This window comes from Chamaea fasciata, unplaced genomic scaffold (genome assembly GCF_029207755.1).
Source record: "Chamaea fasciata isolate MVZ Bird 193981 ecotype frontalis unplaced genomic scaffold, bChaFas1.0.hap1 SCAF_3, whole genome shotgun sequence".
NCBI lineage: Eukaryota > Metazoa > Chordata > Aves > Passeriformes > Sylviidae > Chamaea > Chamaea fasciata.
This window is the reverse complement of record NW_027094088.1, coordinates 99,120,847-99,139,265: the sequence shown is the minus strand read 5'-3', so window position 1 is coordinate 99,139,265 and position 18,419 is coordinate 99,120,847. Positions and strand designations below refer to the sequence as shown.

The 18,419-nt window shown below is 42.1% G+C and overlaps 1 protein-coding gene across 2 annotated transcripts in view; it reads right to left on the bottom strand.

The window, feature by feature from the left end:
* Positions 1-1,500, bottom strand: part of TAF1B (TATA-box binding protein associated factor, RNA polymerase I subunit B) — a 46,669-nt gene extending 45,169 nt beyond the window's left edge. For both annotated transcript variants that reach the window (XM_066179909.1, XM_066179911.1), the window contains exons 1-3: positions 1,436-1,500; positions 623-721; positions 47-134 (exon numbers count right to left, since the gene is read on the bottom strand). In XM_066179909.1, the coding sequence (XP_066036006.1) occupies positions 47-134; positions 623-721; positions 1,436-1,453 (205 nt within the window). In that variant the 5' untranslated portion in view covers positions 1,454-1,500. The remainder of the gene's footprint in view (positions 1-46; positions 135-622; positions 722-1,435) is intronic.
* Positions 1,501-18,419: the final 16,919 nt, after the last annotated feature.

Sequence of the window (18,419 nt, the reverse complement as noted above, 5' to 3'; positions counted from 1 at the left end):
TGAACAGCCACTCTTTTGCAAAGTACAGACAGAAACTCATACATACCATTTTTTTCCTGCTTTCTTGAACCTTTGGAGATTGTTTGGACTCTTGAATTAGTAATAAAATCAGTGTTTACAACTTCTCTAGTTCTCTGCAAAACAGGAATACATCTTAGCAAGAAAAAGAGCCAGGTATAACTTGCACAGACTGCCCCATCATAAAACAAAATGGAGGAATTTACTCAAATTTCCTAAACTAGCAGGAGACGAGACAGTCTGAAATATTCATTCAGAAATTTCAAAAATAGACAATTACAATCATGGACATACAGGTGACACACATCAGGGTTTGCCTAGATTTGGACTGCACGAAACACAGCAACAGCCAGGTAATGCTTCTAAGACATCTCGAGAGCACACTGACACCACAGCGACAGCAACACAGCAGGCCAAGATGGCTCATTCTAAATGTTGTGATTTCAAGGAACATTGCTTTTAAACAGTGTCAACTAAAGCATGAAAAAGGAAGAATAAAAATACCGCCCTCAACGCCAAGAAGAAAAATCTGCCATTTTCTTATGTAAAATACAGAAGCAATCAAAAGAAACCTTTTCCAAGGCAGTTAACTCATCTTTTTTACCTCAGTAACGTTGTGGCAAGATCTACAATAAAATCTGCCTCCATCAGTGAGACCCCAGTTCACTTCTGAACACTGGGCACAGCGCTCATTAAAACCTCTCTGAAAGGAACAAAAACAGCAGACTTTCACAATGGCTCAGGTAAAACAAATGGCATTATTACTAGGCTACTGCACAGCTTCTGAGATTATTTACAGAGGAGAGTATTCACGCCATTTGTGTAAGCTCTGGTTGGTATCAAGCGATCATCGCACTTGCCGTCAGGTAACTCTGAACACGTAATTGCAGCCGTCAAGCGCCAGCTCCCGCGTGTGAGAGCGTCAGAACAAGTGGAATGGTGATCCACGCCTCGCACACACGTGGCGGGGCTTTAAAAAAGGCCGCCCATCAGAAATGAAAAAGGAGACAAAAAAATGGAAGGGGACGCGAAAGGAAAAACAAATTTCTAGAAGAGCAGAGAAACACACGCGGTGGGAGAAAGCCCGCACGAGCCCGTGTTTCCCGGAGGAACCGGAGAGGGAAAGAGAAGAGGGAAACCGCCAGATGAAAACAAAGCGGTTTCCACAAACGCCCACGTGCGCGCTGGGGAGGGGCAGCTCCGCCGGGCCCGGCTGGGGGACGGCCGGCGGCACAGCCCCGGCCCACACCGAGCCCTCGCCGCCGCTCCGGGCCCCGCTGTGGGCAGGGCAGGACCGGGCCGGGGCAGGCAGCGTCCGCCGGCGCCTCCCCCTCTCCCCCCCCCAACCCCCCCGCCCGCAGCCGCTGCCCGCCCGGCGGGGAAGCGCCCCCGGCCCGGCGAGCCCCGCCGGCCCCACCGTGTGCTCGTCGTCCATGGCGGCCGCACCACGGCAACCGCGCCGCGCGCTCCGCGGCCCGCCGGGAAACCGCGGCCCCGGCGATTGCGTTCCGGGCCGCCGCGGGGGCGCAGCGTGGCACCCGGGGTGCGCGGGCGCTTCAAGGGCTCATTGCGTACTGCACTGAGGGGACAGAGATCCAGGTGTTAGACATTAGGTAGGAGGAAGAAATTCTTTCCTGTGAGGTGGTGAGACACTGCAGCAGGTTGCTCAGGGAAGTTGTAGGTGCCGCTGCTGTGGAGGTGTTCAAGGCCGGGTTGGATGGGGCTCTGGGTAACCTGGCCTGGTGGGAGGTGTCTGCCCATGGCAGGGGGACTGGGGCTCGGTGATCGGTGGGTCCCTTCTCACCCCTGAATATTCTGTTATTAATTCTTCTTGGTAATTCGTATAATAATTCTTCTTCTTATAATTACTCGTAATTATTCTGTGACTTCTGTGCTTCAGCCATGGAGGGGCCATGGCAGCTTCAAGGGAGTGTGTGGTGTCCCAAGGACTGGAGGGTACATTTCATCACAGAATCAGCTGGGTTGGAAAAAAACCTCCTGAGATCATCGAGTCCACTACCATGTCACCCAGACCATGGCACTCAGTGCCATGTCCAGTCTTTCCCTAAAGACCTCCGGGAATGGTGACTCTGCCACATCCCTGGGCAGCCTGTTCCAAAGCCTAATCACCAGCTCTGTGAATAAATTCTTCCTGATGTCCAAGCTTAATCTCCCCTGGCACATCTTAGGACTATGACTTCATGTGCAGTTTAAGACTAAGACTGTGTGTGCCCTCTGAGCCTCAGCCCACGGCCATGCTCCCCACAGAGCTCCTCCATCCTCACCCTCACGTGGCCTCGGTGGCCCCAGCTGGTGACCCCCAGGGCTGTGCCAAAGCTCTGGGGAGGGGGCTGCTGCTGCTGCCTATAAAGGAGGAGGCCACAAGAACTCATTCAACTATGTAAAAGTGTTTGGAGATCCTTGAATGAGGGAAACTACAATGTGAAATCCACTTTCAATTAAAAAACAACACCCGAACCTCCAGATCTTGATGTAGGTCTCTAATTTCTTGCATGCTAATAATAATGTCTAAAGATGTCTAAACACCAAGATCTGTTATTGCAGTGAATTTGCCCACAAAATTGGAGAACAGGTTTAGGCCCTTCCAAAAAAAAAAAAAAAAAAAAAAAAAAAAAAAAAAAAAAAAAAGATCCACTAAGAGAAAGCATGGGAAAAAATTAAAGTTAAAATATACATAGAAAGAGGTGAGGCTGCCTTGACAGCTGTGGTTACATTGATGTTGGAGGATGTGTAGAGAGCTGGAGGGGAACTGTTTATGTTTAAGAAAAATGTTATTACTCATACCAACTGTGATCTTTTTTCAGTGTGGGCTGAGCATTTGTAACACCCATTAAAGAGAATTACACATGTAATTCCTGCCATGTTAAAAAGGTGATTGTCAACCTCACAGAAATGCAGCTAATACTTTGATGAAACAGATCCTACTTGTGTTTTTCATTTCCATATTTTTTGTTTGTGGAAACACTGTTCTGGGAAAGCAAGGCCATTTTGTGTGACAGAGAGGATTTGATCTTTTTCTAATCTATTTCTAAGATTGAATACTACCTTGAAAAGAAAATATCAGGACATCTGTACCTGTGATAAGAGAGGAAGAGGTGTGTTCCAATGCAGAAGAGAAGGCATTGCTCCTGCTGAGAGCAGTTCTCATGTGTGACTCTGTGCATGGGCAGTGGGCAGTGGGCCTGCCCAGTGGATTTAACTAAATTGAAGAATTTGTATAAAATAAGTCTGGAAGTGACTGCTTTGATAAGGCAGGACCTCAGAGTTAGGTCTTCTGTTTTCTAATTACAGCTGGTCAATAAAATATTAAAGGAAGTATAATCACAGGACTGCCATTTTGTCAAAACCTGAACACTTCATAGTCAATGGCAATAGTTGAAGATAAGCAAGAAAAGAAGAAAGATGTGTGCACCCGTATGGTGCAACATGCCAGTAAAGGTTTTGAACAGGAAAGCCTTTACTCTCTGCTGCTGGACAGCCCACACTGCTCCTCTGAGCTGCATTTTCCATGCAGGTGAAACAGATGTGAAAAGGTACCAAATTTTGGAAAGACACTTGTACAAAGACTGATGCTGATATTGCTAGCTACTTATTAGTGTGCAGGCTCTCTATAAAAGCAAAGTTTCTCTTGGTATTTCTGAAGTCCTTCAATTGATCAGTGCAGACTACAAATCTGGTGGAAAAAAAAATCGAAGTATAATAAGGTTACCAAGTCTTATAACTATTTCTTAAATATTTTTTTTGAAATGACATGTATAAAACCGGTTTTTCAGCATATAAAATTATGTGTAACCTTTGTCCCTAATTACAAGTTACCCAAGCATACTGATAGGGGTATGATAATTTCAAAGCCAGGAGACAGACTGTCTTCCTGCTTCGGCTCACTTTTCTAATTAAGATCATTATGCATAGTAGTCAGATTGATTCAAGGCTTAGATAAATAATACGTCCTGTTGTTTCCATTGATTTGAATTTTTAATGAACTGAGTTCCATTGCTGATATCACATTTCAGGTTCTTGACTGCAGACTTTCTGCATGTGAAAATGTTAAAAATACATATTGGACTGAAAGACATGTCCCTTGGCCTGTCCTTTGGGTTATTGTTCATGAAATTGTGCTGGCTCCAGGATACAAACTTCAGTAGCAGAGATTCTCCGCAGAGTCTTTACCCATTGTCAGACACCTACTACAAAGAGTTAGAGCAGAGCAGCAACCTCAGCTGCTGTTCTGTGCACATGAGCACAGGGCAGATCTGCCAGGTTCGAGTTTACAGAAAATGCACATAGTTATTAACACTCTAAATTTCATCTTTGCACGATCTCTCCATGGAAGAGCACATGTTTAAAGGCAGACAGAAAACTAAAGAGAAATCAGGAGAACGAGAAGCAGATGGCTTCACTGATCTTCAGAGACCACGCTGTAGAAAGGGCCAGGGGGAGAAGCTGTGCCAGCAGAGGTGCAGTGGAGACAAAGGTGCAGCACGTTGTGCAAGGACAAAGGTGGGAACAGCAGCAAGGCGTGGGGGTTACAGCAAGCTCGGCAGGGGAGGATAACCAGGGAGGGGCTGAGCTCAGCAGAGCTTTGAAGGAAGCGACAAGAAGAATGAATTTAACGTTATGGCTCAGACACACCCAGCATTGCCTTGCGATAGTGTTTGTTACACGGCTTCAGCCTTCAAATTTTTTTAGTTGAATAAACTTTTATCCCTGTTGTGGAAAACCTGAAAATATGTCCTCAAACATACAAATCAACAGAAAGCAAACAATATTTTTTCCCAAAGTTTGCTCAGGTTTTCTTAACGTTTTCCTAGCATGTAAGCAATTTGAATTTTTGACTACCAAAAGCAGCAATACTGTACCCAAGAGGGAGGGCAAACTGATCCAGTCTTACGCGCTAAGTTTGGGGTTCACACCATTGGCTTTGCCCACGTGCTGCAGCCCAGCCCCTGTCACACAGTTACCCTGTGGTGCCACAGTCCCGCCCCAGCTCCAGCTGTGGCTCTCCCTGCCACAGAGAGCTGGTAATCAGCTGTGTGGTCACCCAGCCGGGGGGTTGGATACACAGACCTCAGGGCAGGCCCTCGCATTCAGATGAGGTGCTCTAGCAGGTAAAACTCTCAGAGGCCATGCTAGCACATGGCCAGCCACAGAGGGATTTAGGAGGTCTGCCTGGGGATGCTGAAGTCCTGACTGGAGTAGAGTGAATACCTCGTAGTGTGTCCTGGCCTTCAAAGGCGAGATCTCTTTCCTGAGGGGCATCACACTGCCATCCTGCTGTCCACGCTCTGAGAAATTGCAGCCCTCGGTACCTGTTGGCTATGTTAACATGGTCCTAGAGAGGTATGGAGTAGGGGAAGGACACTTGTGGGAGAGAAGCCACACAGGAACAGAGCAGGCAGTGAGCATTTCAATGTCCCATTTCACAAAGGCATCTATAATGCCTTTGTTTTCTTGTTTTTCAGATTTTTTTGAGCCATATACATGAGACCTTCCTTCAAATTGTAATACTTCAGTAGTGTCAGACTTGGTCTAGTTTTCAGCTTTACTGAAAGAAAAATATACCACATACTAAAGGGGATCTTGGCTTCCACTGTAGCATTGTGCATCCATAGAGCCATGATGTTTGTTCTCAAGATCATTCTGGGTTATATTTAATCCACAAAAGCAGTGGAATTTTTAAAGGAATCGAGAGCCACCTTGTGGAGCTGAGATTCACAGAGGGGTTCCAAATAATACTGCTGGGAACAGCTACTCACTGCTAGAAATTCAGATCCAGTGTGATCCTGGAGATTGTCAGTCTGGGAAGCATGCACCATGCACATGTCTGTGCATATTCAGTGCTCAGTGCATCACAGAACTCCTCTGCTGACTAAGACTGGGTAGCAAAGAAATGTATTTGTGGGCAGTGGCAGGCAGGAATGTAAAACTGTCAGAAAAATGCAGAAAGCAGCAGAATCAGGGGAGCGAAGTAACATACTCATTATGACCTACACAGCTTTGGTGTGTGTGGGGTGTTGCTCACAGGGCATTTTCACCATATAATTAATTCAGCCCTCAAAAATGCTGATAAGTTTTGGAACCATTATGTGTAGATTTCTGTCACAGGCTTATTTTCTTCTGCAGTCATTTATTAACATAGGGAATTAGGATTGCCAGAGCTCAAATACTCCAGAATCAGACAAATAGCAAAAATGGGATCACTTATTTGAGACTTGTTTCTTCACAGAAGTAATGAGCAGTCTTTACTTCTCAGTCTCTGAGGTTGCAGCAGGGACTATGAAATGTTTAATTTACCATTTCTATCCCATCATTCCTCATGATGTACTCTGAGCTGCTTGTCAGTATCGATACATGGACACCAGCACACAATCTCGCCAAAGAAAAAGGTAATTGCTTTTTTTCAAATCTTCTTGGTCTTTTCCAAGACTTTTATGGAGCAGCAACTTTATCATCGTATTATTAGATGATACCTTAAAAATGTATTTTATGTAAGGGCAAATTTTTAAAAGTCTCTCTGGGCAGTAGACCTTAAGTATCTGAAGAAACTAAAAAAACAAAACAAAAAAAAAAAGCAAACACCAGAAAAACCCCAAACAAACAAACCAAAACAGGACTGTGAGGCTCAAGTCATTCTCCAGTTACTAGAGAAGCCAGTGCTGAGGCAAATGGTTGGTAGTCCGCTGATAATCTGTCTGGTTCTTGAAGCATGATACAAATGTCCTATGTGCTTTATCCATTTTCGGCTGAGTGAATTTTAAGTTCCAGAAGCTTTTAAAATTAGTTACACACTAACAGAGCTCGAAGTTAAGTTAAATTTTAGAACACGTGCCAGTTTCAAAATCTCTGTTAGCCAAACACTCACTAAGATCCCAAAGCATGGTACAAAGCAAGTAGAATGTGAAAGCAACCTGAGAAGTCATTCTTTTTAGACCAAGTCTTAACAGACAAACCCAGCATATCCTTTGTGCTTAATAGAGTTCAGTTTTCCCCTTTGTTCAAATGTTGTAGTGGTAAACAGGAGATATCTATGGGTATCATTAATGGTTGCTTCAGACTGGATTATTTTTTCCCCCAGTAATTTAAATGTAACCACTTATAAGACGACATGTGGTAGTAGGAGAAAATTCATAAAGACACCACAAGGCTGTGGCAAGGAGTCAACTACTTCTGGTTTCAAAACTATGGAAATCTCAAAAAAAACCTGCAGCTTATGCTGTCGTACTTCATTCCATCATGCTTCCAAGGGGCCGTGGTACATGGATGCATAGAGCACTGGGAGCAGGTTTTCAATGTTTGTTCCAAAAAACTATGATAGATGATTCCACGTTATAATAAGTACAGGTGAAGGGAGGGCCAAATCTAGAAGAAATAGAAATAAGTAGAATGCAATCCCCTATTTTCAGAATGTTCCCAAGCTTTGGTCTCAAGTCTGCACTTTTGAAGTTGTCTCTGTCAAGAACGGAACATAGCAGCGTTCAGGAGAATCCAGAAGAACCAGTAGGATCACCCTAGCCAGGGTGCTGTACTCTTCAAAACCAACATGCATGTTCAAGGTTATAAAGGGAGTTTGATAAATGCTGTTCTAAACTAGATATGGTCCTGGCAAGGTGGATTTTCTGTGAAGAAAATTAAACCAAGAATAGTATTTAATACACCTTTAAAATAAAGAATAGAATATTGTTTCTCAATTCCTATTCCCCAACCACAATACACAGCTTTTATGATATTTTTATTGTAAATACATATGCAGGTTCATGGAGTTTAAAAGCAGAGTTTAGAAAGTTAAATTTTTTGTTCTAAATACATTATTAAAAAATTTTTGCAATTAAATTTATAGGACCCCCTGCAATTCATGAACTATTTTTAAAGAGTAGGCTATAAAACATAGTAGTAGGTGCTGTTAATAAAAATGAAAATATAGTAAAGTTGAGGCATAGCACTGCTTTGATTTACAATCTCATTTCCCCAAAGGTTTTTGCCCTCTATTTCTCACCATCTATTTTTCTGTCCCTTTCTTTCTGAAGAAGGAAAATGTCACCATCCCTATTCAAAATTTGATTAGGTCTGTAAGTTACAGCATGCTATGGGGCCTAGAACATATTGTGTCTCAGCAAGGCTAAGTGCTGTTTTGAGCTCAGCAGTGCACTGGGGTATTTGTGGTGGTGTTGTTACTAAATAGACCTTAATGACTAAGGGACAGAGCTGTGATGGTTCTCTTTTTGTCTCACCACTACATAATGTACTTAAAAGAACTTTTTTCTGTACATACACAGAATGGTCACAGGGGAAAACTTTGTTCCTTCAATGATGAATCATAAAATCATTATAGAATCACAGAATGGTTTGGGTTGGAACAGATTTTAGAGGCCATCCAGTTCCAACCCCCCCTGCCATAGGCAGGGACACCTTTCAGTAGGTCTGTTTGCTCAGAGCCCCATCCAACCTGGTCTTGAACACTTAGAGTGATGCAGCGTTCACAGGTTCTCTGGGCAACCTGTTCCAGTGTCTCAACACCCTCACAGGAAAGAAATTCTTCCTAATTTCTAATCTAAACCTATTTCTGCACATCTTTGTTTTAGTTATTAATTATATGATGTGTACGTCAAAAGTGCAGAAAGTCAGAATGCACCTGAGACTCTGTGAGGACCTGTCATGAGTAGTGCAAATTGTGTTTCAGCCCTGTTTTATCAGTACAGTTCTAGCAAATTTTCAGCTTAAGCGGGTGCATTTCACAGTTACAAAGGGATCATGCATTATAATTAGGAGAAAAGTGCTGAAGCCAAACTTTAGGAGCTTTTGTGCAATGAGGATGAGAAGAAGAAAGCTAGGGATGAGTCATGCTATTTTCAGCTTTTTATGTTTCATCCTAAAACTTAATGGTTTTTAAACAGTGTTGTTTCTACTTGAGGACAGTAATTTAGTTATGATTGAAAGTTGTCCATCTGGTGGCCTTTTAATGCCATTAAAAGTACTGATTGTATTCCTGCAGTGGGTTTTTTTCTGTTTTTAATCATAAAGCTGTTTGGCTCTTCATTTAAGTATAAGCTTCAAGATGCCACACAAAACTTGTTAGAAGACAGTGGAAATTTTCTCACCCATTTTGTGGATTTTTGATCATGTCCTTTTGGATACTGACCCAGGCTAGGTGTATGAATGCATGCAGCAGCAATTATCACAGAAGATTGTATTTAGCCTTAGCTCACCCTTGGGAAACAGAAGTATCACTGTCACCACTGCAGATGGATCTGTAGATCTGCGCACCATGAGTTGTCTTAGTCAGATCAATGCATAATCCTGGAGCATGTTATTCTGGAGCGATACCTTACTATTGCATCAGGGATTTCACTCCCTGCCATGTCTTTGTTATTTGTTTTATTTATTTATTTATTTTATTTATTTATTTATTTATACCTGCTTTTCTCTTCCTGGTGGGTGAAGAACTTTTAAGTAGTAATTTCCTTACAGCCTCCCCTTCTTGGTTCAGTCCACACAGAAAATGTTTTACTTTGGCTATGCAGCTTTAAAAAAAACAGTAATTCTCTTTCCCTGTCCCTGCTGCCTACCTAAAGCACCTCTTTAAATGAGTTCTAATCAGAAGATACTTTGAAAACAGGACGGTGGGCTGCAAATCCCCAACATATGGAGTGCTCTGGGAATCCCACCCTCACCCAGAGGAAAATCCAGCATATTTCTGTTAATAAAGTCACCTTTGCTTAGTGGTCTGCTCACAGTCTGAAGAACTGTGGGGAATCATGTGGTCTTGTGGAGTAGGGATTGATCTAACTCAGGGATTTTTTAATATTTTTTGATGGTAGCTAAAGAGATGCTTGCTTTCTCACATGAATATAATGTGTGGTAAAAAGGCCACGTGCCCAAATTACTGGTGCCTTCACCATCTTTATTCCATTTCTGCTTTTTAGCCATGCACATAAGGTACTACATGCTAATTCAAGAGTATACACAAGATAGGGAAGGGATAATTTACTGATTTTAAAACTCTAATGTACTGTAAGTATCCTTCACAATCATCAGAAAGGAAGAAAAAGGATATCTCAAAGTCAGACCAGGAATCTTATTTTCGTCTGTCCCTGTCCATAAGACAAGGGCAAACAAACCTAAACAACTGCATAAACAACATCCACCCATCCCCAGAATTGCTCACACCATTTAGGCAATTTAGAGCAGTAAACACAGATAAGCAATCTGCATAGGAGCAGCTTTAGGTGACCACAAATGGATACCGCTGTTTAATTCAACCCTCTCTCACCTAAACCTAAACAAGTTTGTTTTCTCAGCGGTGTTTATTTGTATAAGGGAGTGCTAGGGAAAAAAATTCCATCCTCCTCCAGATTATCTGCTTCAATGTTGTGAAAATTCTGTATTTCCCCAGCATGAGAATATATTCCTCCTACAGACACAATCTGTATTTTGTGGTCTCGCCAACATTTGTTCGCTGGTTGGGGTTTTTTTTTTTTTTTCCCTATAGCTCATAGCATTTAGCTGGGACTGGAGCTGATCTTTGAAATGGGAGAAGTCCTACAAGGCTCAGTCTGGAAGGGAAACCCCATCTGATCAGCATTTCTGTCTCGACAGGCAGGAAAATGGGGGAAGGAGAGATAAGGCAGAAGTAGATACATAAAGGTTTGAAAAAATAAATTGGGGGATGGTGACAGGGAAATGTTTTTCTCCTTTTCATAAATTTTCTTCTGCTGGACAATGGAAATAGTGAGATAAAAGGTAAGAAAAGCTTTTGTGTGAAATATTTTTTTCTAAATCCACAGTGAAATAGTTGTCTGGCTCAAAATTGTAAACATGTCAAGTTGTTAAAATGCTTTCCCCTAGCTCATACACATTTCAGTCTTCTCCACTTTCCTGTGAAAAGTATTAGGCAATGGCTCGTCCTGTGTGGTGCTGCTGGCCTGGATACTGGAGGCTGCACTTGCTGTCAGTCCTACTGAGCCACAGCTCGGTTAACCTCCCAGATGTAGGAACCCAGTCGGAAGAGCCCGTCTGTTTCAGGTTGCCTTCATCTGTCTTCCTTCTTGTCTTTCTGTGCAAACACAGACCTGGGAGGGTGATATAAAGGAGCCTGTGTTCTTTTCCCCCCCACTCTCTGGAGTTCTGGGGCCTCCTTGATCAGGCCAAGGAGCACACCTGGAGCTGGATGGGTTGTGTGGAGCAGTGCTGGGGTAAGGAAATGGAAGGGGAATGGAAAAGGGAAATAGATGTAGGATGAGAACTTCTGTATCAGCAACTACATTCCAAATGTGGGGCTACCACAGTTTTCTCCTATCTGTACCCAAGGACAAGAAGGTCTTGGAGACATCTTCAAAATCCACATTATCTTCTCCAAAGAAATTTGAGATAGATAATTCCTTAGGGCCTGGCACATGAGCTTTGAAATTTCAGGGTGATGATCTTTGAGATACCTCAAACTTTGCCGAGGTAGTGAGAAATTGTCTATATTTTATTCTCTACTGCAGCCAAGTGCAACCTTTTTCCTGGCAAACAGAAGATCTGTATATGTAAGGTGAATATATGAAACTGGTGCAGAAATAACATCTGAAGTGAAAATCTGCCTACTTTCCACACTTACTCATTTTCAAACCCATGAGAAAAAACAACATATGGTTTACTAGTTTGCTTTGTTATTTCTAAACTTGCAGGAAGGCCCTTTCAACAAAATTACATAGTAAAGTATGTTAAAATAATCCATTCACAAAGCAAGTCTGAAATGACTTTGAAGCATGGACTGACAATGACAGAAAGTACTCATATGTGACCCTTAGCTTCAAAAGAGTTAAGAATGTGCTGGCAAAGGCACAGAGATTATCTCCACCCACACAGGAGAACATTCATGGTGGAGTAGCTCTGCAGCACACAGGGAAACAAAAGTCTAGCCCAGAATTATCCTTGTAAAGGGAAAAGTGCTCTCTGCTGGGTAGCAGAGAGCTTCCAACCTGGCAAACAGATCAGAGACCTGCACTCATGTCTGAACTCTCCATTCTTATGTCTCCATCACTCCTTGGATAGGGCGCAACCACCAAGAGAAGGAACAGATAAAATTTATACACATTCTGGCTATAAAAAAAACCAAGGTGGAAAATACGATCCAGGTCTTCACAGCACCCCCTGATGTCAGTGGTCTGGGTGTCCCCCACAGGTGCTGACCAGCTGCTGCAGAGCACTCCCCAGTGTCTGGGGAGATGCTGCTGGGGTGTGCTGGGCTGGCAGAGCCACAACATTGATTCTCCCTGGGTTTGCCAGGCACTTTCCACACAAATGCTGCTATGCGCTCCTGGCTCCAAAGACTCCATCATTAAGGAAGGTGAAGTCGTAAGTGAGGAGACTGAGAAGAAATAAAATTAGCTATTTATATATCCCAATATTTATCACGTAGCTGCAATTGTCACAGCTCTCCACTCAAACATCATATCCTGGGAATGTCTTGTATTAAGAAGCAGGCCTTGAGGATGGGTTTACACACAGTTTAAACATTCTCTGGACCTAGCTCAGAATAGTGTCATGAAGAACATTTCCACTAGAACCAGAAAAGACAGAAATGTTTCTCAGTCTTTTTCTGAGGCAGAAAGATATAGAAAATTCATGTTTGCTACTTCTTTTTAAAACTCTATGAATCACAATTTGATTGTCACTGAACCTCAGGGTATGTCACATTCTTTCTATCAGGGATGCTTATCATCAGGAGAACATGAGGTTCATTGGAGATATGGTTGCTGTGGTCAGTTCACAGTGATCAGGCAGGAAACTGTTGTTTACAGAATGTATATATGACAAACTGGGTCCTCTTTTCCATTCACCTTCCTTGCCCTCCTCAGGAGTGTTAACTCCTTTTGTCTCCTAGTGAGTCTTATCAGAATCCTTTTAATCCCAAACGCACAAAGTGAACCATCTGAAGGAGGCAGTATCTTAACTGAGGATTTTCACTGCAGGACCCTTTGGGAATAGCTGACAACCTTTTGCAGTTTCCTTCTTACTCTTATCTCTTATCTAATCTCAGGTATTGCTGAATGGAAAAGCTAGCGGTGGCTGAGGAGCAATGGTGACAGCCAGTAGTGTCACAGAGCTGGTGGGTGCTCTGGAACTGAGGCTGCTGCGGCAGGAAGTCGTCTCTTGGGCTGTGTTGAGGTTCAGGTGTATTCAGGATCTCACATGATAACAGCATGAAGTTGTGTCAGGGGAGGCTTAGGTAGATATCAGGAAAAGGTTCTTCACGTAGAGGGTGGTTGGGCACTGGAACAGGCTCCCCAAGGAAGTGGTCACAACACCAAGCCTGACGGAGCTCAAGAAGTATTTGGACAATGCTCTTTGGCACGTGATGTGTCTCTTGAGTTTGTCCTTTGCAGGACCAGGAGTTGGACTTCAATGACCCATGGGGGTCCATTCCAACTCAGGACATTCTATTTTTCTGTGATATAGCTCTATCCAAATTTGCTTGCACTCGGGCTTCTGTGGTGTAGGCTGTTGGTGCTGCCAATAGCACCCACACTCATGAAGTACACTCCAGTCCTCTAATTTCAGCTTACTAGGAACATCTGTAATAAAGCTCCTAATTTCAGTCATTTGGATCATGTTTGGGTTACATGCCTGAAGTGAGCAGTGTCGTAAACAAATATGCCTTACTCCCAAAGTGATAGAAGGCACTGAAACACTGTACCCATTTTCACATAATTTTATGCATTCATGTTTATACTGTAGGGCCTATGGTAGTTCAAAAAATACTACAGTTGGCACTTCCCTGTCTGAAAAAGTGGAAAAAGATTTTCATATCAGTTCCCATTTCCTTTTCTAAGCACCCTTAGTGCTTGCTAGATAAAAGCAAGGTTCTGTGGAGTTTTGCTATGGCACAGGGCATTGCTGATGCACCTTCCCTTGCTGCAGTAGCTGGCTGTAAATACCTGTCCCTAGGAAACCCTGTTCCCCTTTCCTATCCCCTACACTGGTAGTTCTTCTTCTCATATTACAGTTTATAAGGCATCAGTATGGATAGACACTGTACACTTTTAAATCACTTATCAATGTTTCTCAAGAATAAAACAGCTTCTGTGCTGTGGCTAGTTAGGTTTGGCTGCTGCATTGCAGTGAGGCTGGTATCATTATGTTGCCTTGTTTAATGCAGATTGCCTGCCAATAAAGTCAATACTTCTACACATTTACATGGTTGGTTGCCAAGCTAGAAACCATAAATATAGTGAAACAAATACCAACAGTGCAAAGGAGTTTTCAGGCTTTCAAATATAGCCCTGGTTTGCAGAAGTTGTGCAGCTGTGCCCAGCCCTGGAGCAGAGCTGCAAGGCTGGCTGGTGACCATTAGAGCTGTAAATACAGTGTTTTCTGTGTCCTTAATAAATAACAGCTGTGGGAGGTCTGGTGATGGCACTCTTGAAGCAAAGGCTTAATAGGTATTAGAGAACTTGCCTTATAAAAATAAGAAAAATAAAAAATAACTAATTCAGAGAATGAGAAGAAGTGAGGAAGTATCTGTGTGTGAGCACCTACTTCTAGTTTCACTCCCACAAGCAATATAAGATGCATAAATTATTCTCTCCATGCTGGTTAAAAAGCATGGAAATAATAGCCCCACGACTATTAGCAATGGTGGAACCTTTGACTTCAGCATTTTTGCGCTGTGGAGAAACACACATTCTTCTGAAATACTGATAGAATGACTAAGTCATGTGCATGCAACAGCTCCTACATTTACTGCTGGTTGGAGCTGTGTCATCTCACGTGGATCCAGTCTGCAGACAAGCACCTTTGTGTTATGGTGAGACAATGAATTAGGTGGAAAATCATGCTGTCTTATTAAGGTAAGGTTTCAGCGTTCAGCAGGAGAATATAGGTTGGTGGGCAGAAACAGCATTTGGAGAAGATGTGCAAGATTTGAATCAGAAAGAGAGCTTCAGTTCTTCCCTTCACAGCTGCCTTTGGTTGGTTCAGGCAGTAAGGATGGCCAGAAAACTAGACTGCTTGAAAGAGAGTCCAGTTCCTTTCCAGTTCTTGCCAGAATCCTTTCCAGCATCTTAGCCAATGGGAATGGCAAAGGCAATGTCCTTCTTTGCACTAGAGAGTCACCTCCTTAGAGAGATTCCAGGACATTGTGGGGGTTATAACATGGGGGTTATTCACAAAGTGAACCTCTTCTGGAGATGGAAGCTGTACCTGGCAAGAGTGATGCAGTTGAGGTCTCCCAGCACACTCTTCAATATAAAATGACACTGTGTTAATTCCAGGCAATGCAAAGAAAGATTCTTATGGCCTGTTGTTTTTAGAAATATAATTTTTTTTTACATCAAATTGCGCACCTAATAGATCACAAAGTACTAATGTGTTCTTCAAAGCCTTTTCATTAAAATTCTGCTTTTTAATCTGAGGCAGTCAAACTATGAAATAAACAAATTCTTGCATTTCCAATAAATTTATGTATCTGGATGCCTCCTAGTAAAAAATCGACTAATCAAATTAGTAACATATATTGCATTATACAGGTTAATTTATCCTTGAACAGACCATTAAATATATAATGATTTTAAATTACATCATTCATACCCACTGACATTCTACTGATAAACCACATTAGCAGAAACAGCTGCATAAATATTTATTAATTGAGCCCCCAAGCAAATGGTTACAGTAATGAATTATTTGCCATGTTTCCAAATAATAAAACTGGGCTGAATTCCTAACTGATGCAATGCCACTGTCTTCAGAACACCTTGTTTATCTCATTGTACTTAGATAATTTGTTACTTGCACTTAACCAAACATTTTAGAATTCTCTTGAGATATATGTACAGCTTTACATCCCCATTGTGGGAAAATCTTGTAGCTTGTCCTTAACAAAGACCTTTCTGTAGGAATAGAGGTTTCAAATTATGTGTTTCCAAGGGTTCAACTTTCTGGCATATAAATAGCTTAGGGACCTACTGGGGTGCAGGTAGCTATCCCAATCATTGAAGAATGAAGTATCAATGAAAATGTAATCCTCTACTGTCATTTTGAGCTTTTTCTTTAGTTGAATTCCAATATTGCTTTCATGCCACTGTCCCATTAAACACATCATTGGTTTATCTGGATCGTGCTGCAGTGATTGACAGTAGATAATTCACACATTTTAAATACTGTGGGCATACATATATCTTTTGTTTCAGTGCTGGACTATAAACAGCCACTTCTTTAATATATTTGGCTTCCCAGTGTTTTTATCAGTCTGAGATTTCCACTTCTTATTATTACATTGATTTGCTTTGTGTGTTTGGAAGTGTTAGGATATTTGATGGTTTCCAGTTTACACATTGTTTTCTTGAGGCCAACATCAAGGAGGGACCATGATCGTTCTCCTAAGGAAAAAAAATCTTTACCAAACTAGGTAATTTGGAAGACTCCTTTCTAAGCAGAACGCAGAGAGAGAAACAAATATTTCTTTTAAATCTGTCCAGGACTACATACTGTTACTGTTTGAGAAGATTTAAAAATCCCATTATCCATCTGGGAGCTTTGCGTGATTTAGCTGCCAGCACAAGTGTGCTCAGCACCCTGGCAGCCAGCCCTGGGGGTTCCCAGGGTCCCTGGGGGAAGTTTACCTGCTCCCATCCCCATATATATTCAGGCTCCTCTAACAGCTGAATCCAGATGTGGTAAATCCCATGGAGCAGGCAACTCTGCTGGCCATGAGTCAGATAGGGAGCTATGGGCTACACAGTCTCCACATTTATTTTGCATTTCTGAATTTACTGCTTGTAAAGCTGCAGTAGAGGAGGCCAGCCATAAAACTCTGTTCCAAAGGCACTGATCTGGATTAACCCCCAGTCAAGTCCTAAAATCTGGCTTGCAGAGGTTGCTATTTTGTATGACTTCCACGTATTTTTTTGTTTCTAGTCAACTTTCCCTGAACCCATGAAGAGCAGAATTGACTTAAATGTGTGGTATGATTGACTGCAGGAGCTGCCTCAGTGACTGTGCTTTATCTTTCCATAATGGCATTCTCCAGACTTCTGCTGAAATTTGTGTCGTTTATCTGTTGATCAAATGAATTGCTGCCTTTGCCAGCTATTCGTCATCTCTCGCTACCCTTTGGAATACAGAAATATATTTTAGAGTGGGGGTTCATTTTATTTTTATTTTTGGCAGCTTGGTGAAACTTTTATTCCAGTAGCAACCTGGAGCTGTGCTTGATGTGTTACAGCTACCTCTTCAGCTTTAAGACTGGGGATGTAAAGATGTTTTTGGCTCAACGTTCAGTATCAGCACATGGAAAACACAAATGGTCACAAAAGCTTCTTGATTTAAAAGGTGGGATTTATTTTCCTTTTACTAAAGCTCTGTAATTTCCTGAGTGTCAGATATTTGCTGTGATGACCCTTTGCTTATTGCAATGAAGAAAGTCTTAGCTGGGGATTGAAGCTGTTAGGTCAATACAAGGGTTTTCATGAGGGGAATTGTCAGAGCAGGTTGAATAGTGCACCATAAAGGTGAAGACTCATTTATAGCTGTGGAAAATAGTTCCCTTTCTTTGCTCCAAACCTATATGCTTAGAACAACTAAAATTTTCCATGCCTTTACACACAATACAAGCCTGGTAAGTGTTCTGTCATTAATATTATTTTGGACAAGCTGTAAGTATAGAAATAATTTTCGTTCTATTTTTGTCCTTAGCACATTGGCTCAGTACAATGGACAGGACTACATTTTCCTACAAGGATAATGCACAAACTCACTGGCTTCCATCCCATTTTTGAGTTTGAATCTTCTTACTTTCTTGCCAAGAATTTCAGTGCTTACCTAAGAAAACTCATGCCAGGATTCAACAGCTCATGTAATCTGCAAGATCCTATCAAAAGTCAAACCACGCTACTGTAAGAGTCAGTTAGCAGACATATAGGCCAAAACCTATACCTGCCTCACTTTTTATGCATATCCAAAATGCTCTCACAACTGGAAGTGATGAGGAAGGGGTGCCATTTTAACTATCCCACCTGACGGGATCCACCTGAAATGGCATCTCTGAGACATGAAGGGGCTCTGCCTTGGGGAACACAAAAAAGGAAAGGGTCTTTGACTTTTTTTTATCATCCTCAGGTCAAAAGAGATTTTTCAGAGGTCTAAGAGAAACCTCATGATAACTGTTGCAAAGTTTTTGGAGGTGTTCCACCTGAAAAAAAAGAGCTCTTCCAAATGTTCTTTTAAAAACCTTTAAAATATAAAATATTAGGTAACCTGAGTATATGCTAATAGTCTCCTCATTAACACTGTTCTTGCAGTATATAATATATTAGGTCTAGCTGATGTGGAAAGGGAAGGCCTGAGGCCTGCACAGGATCTAACTAAACCACTGAAGATGTGAGGATTTTAGTTGTCCT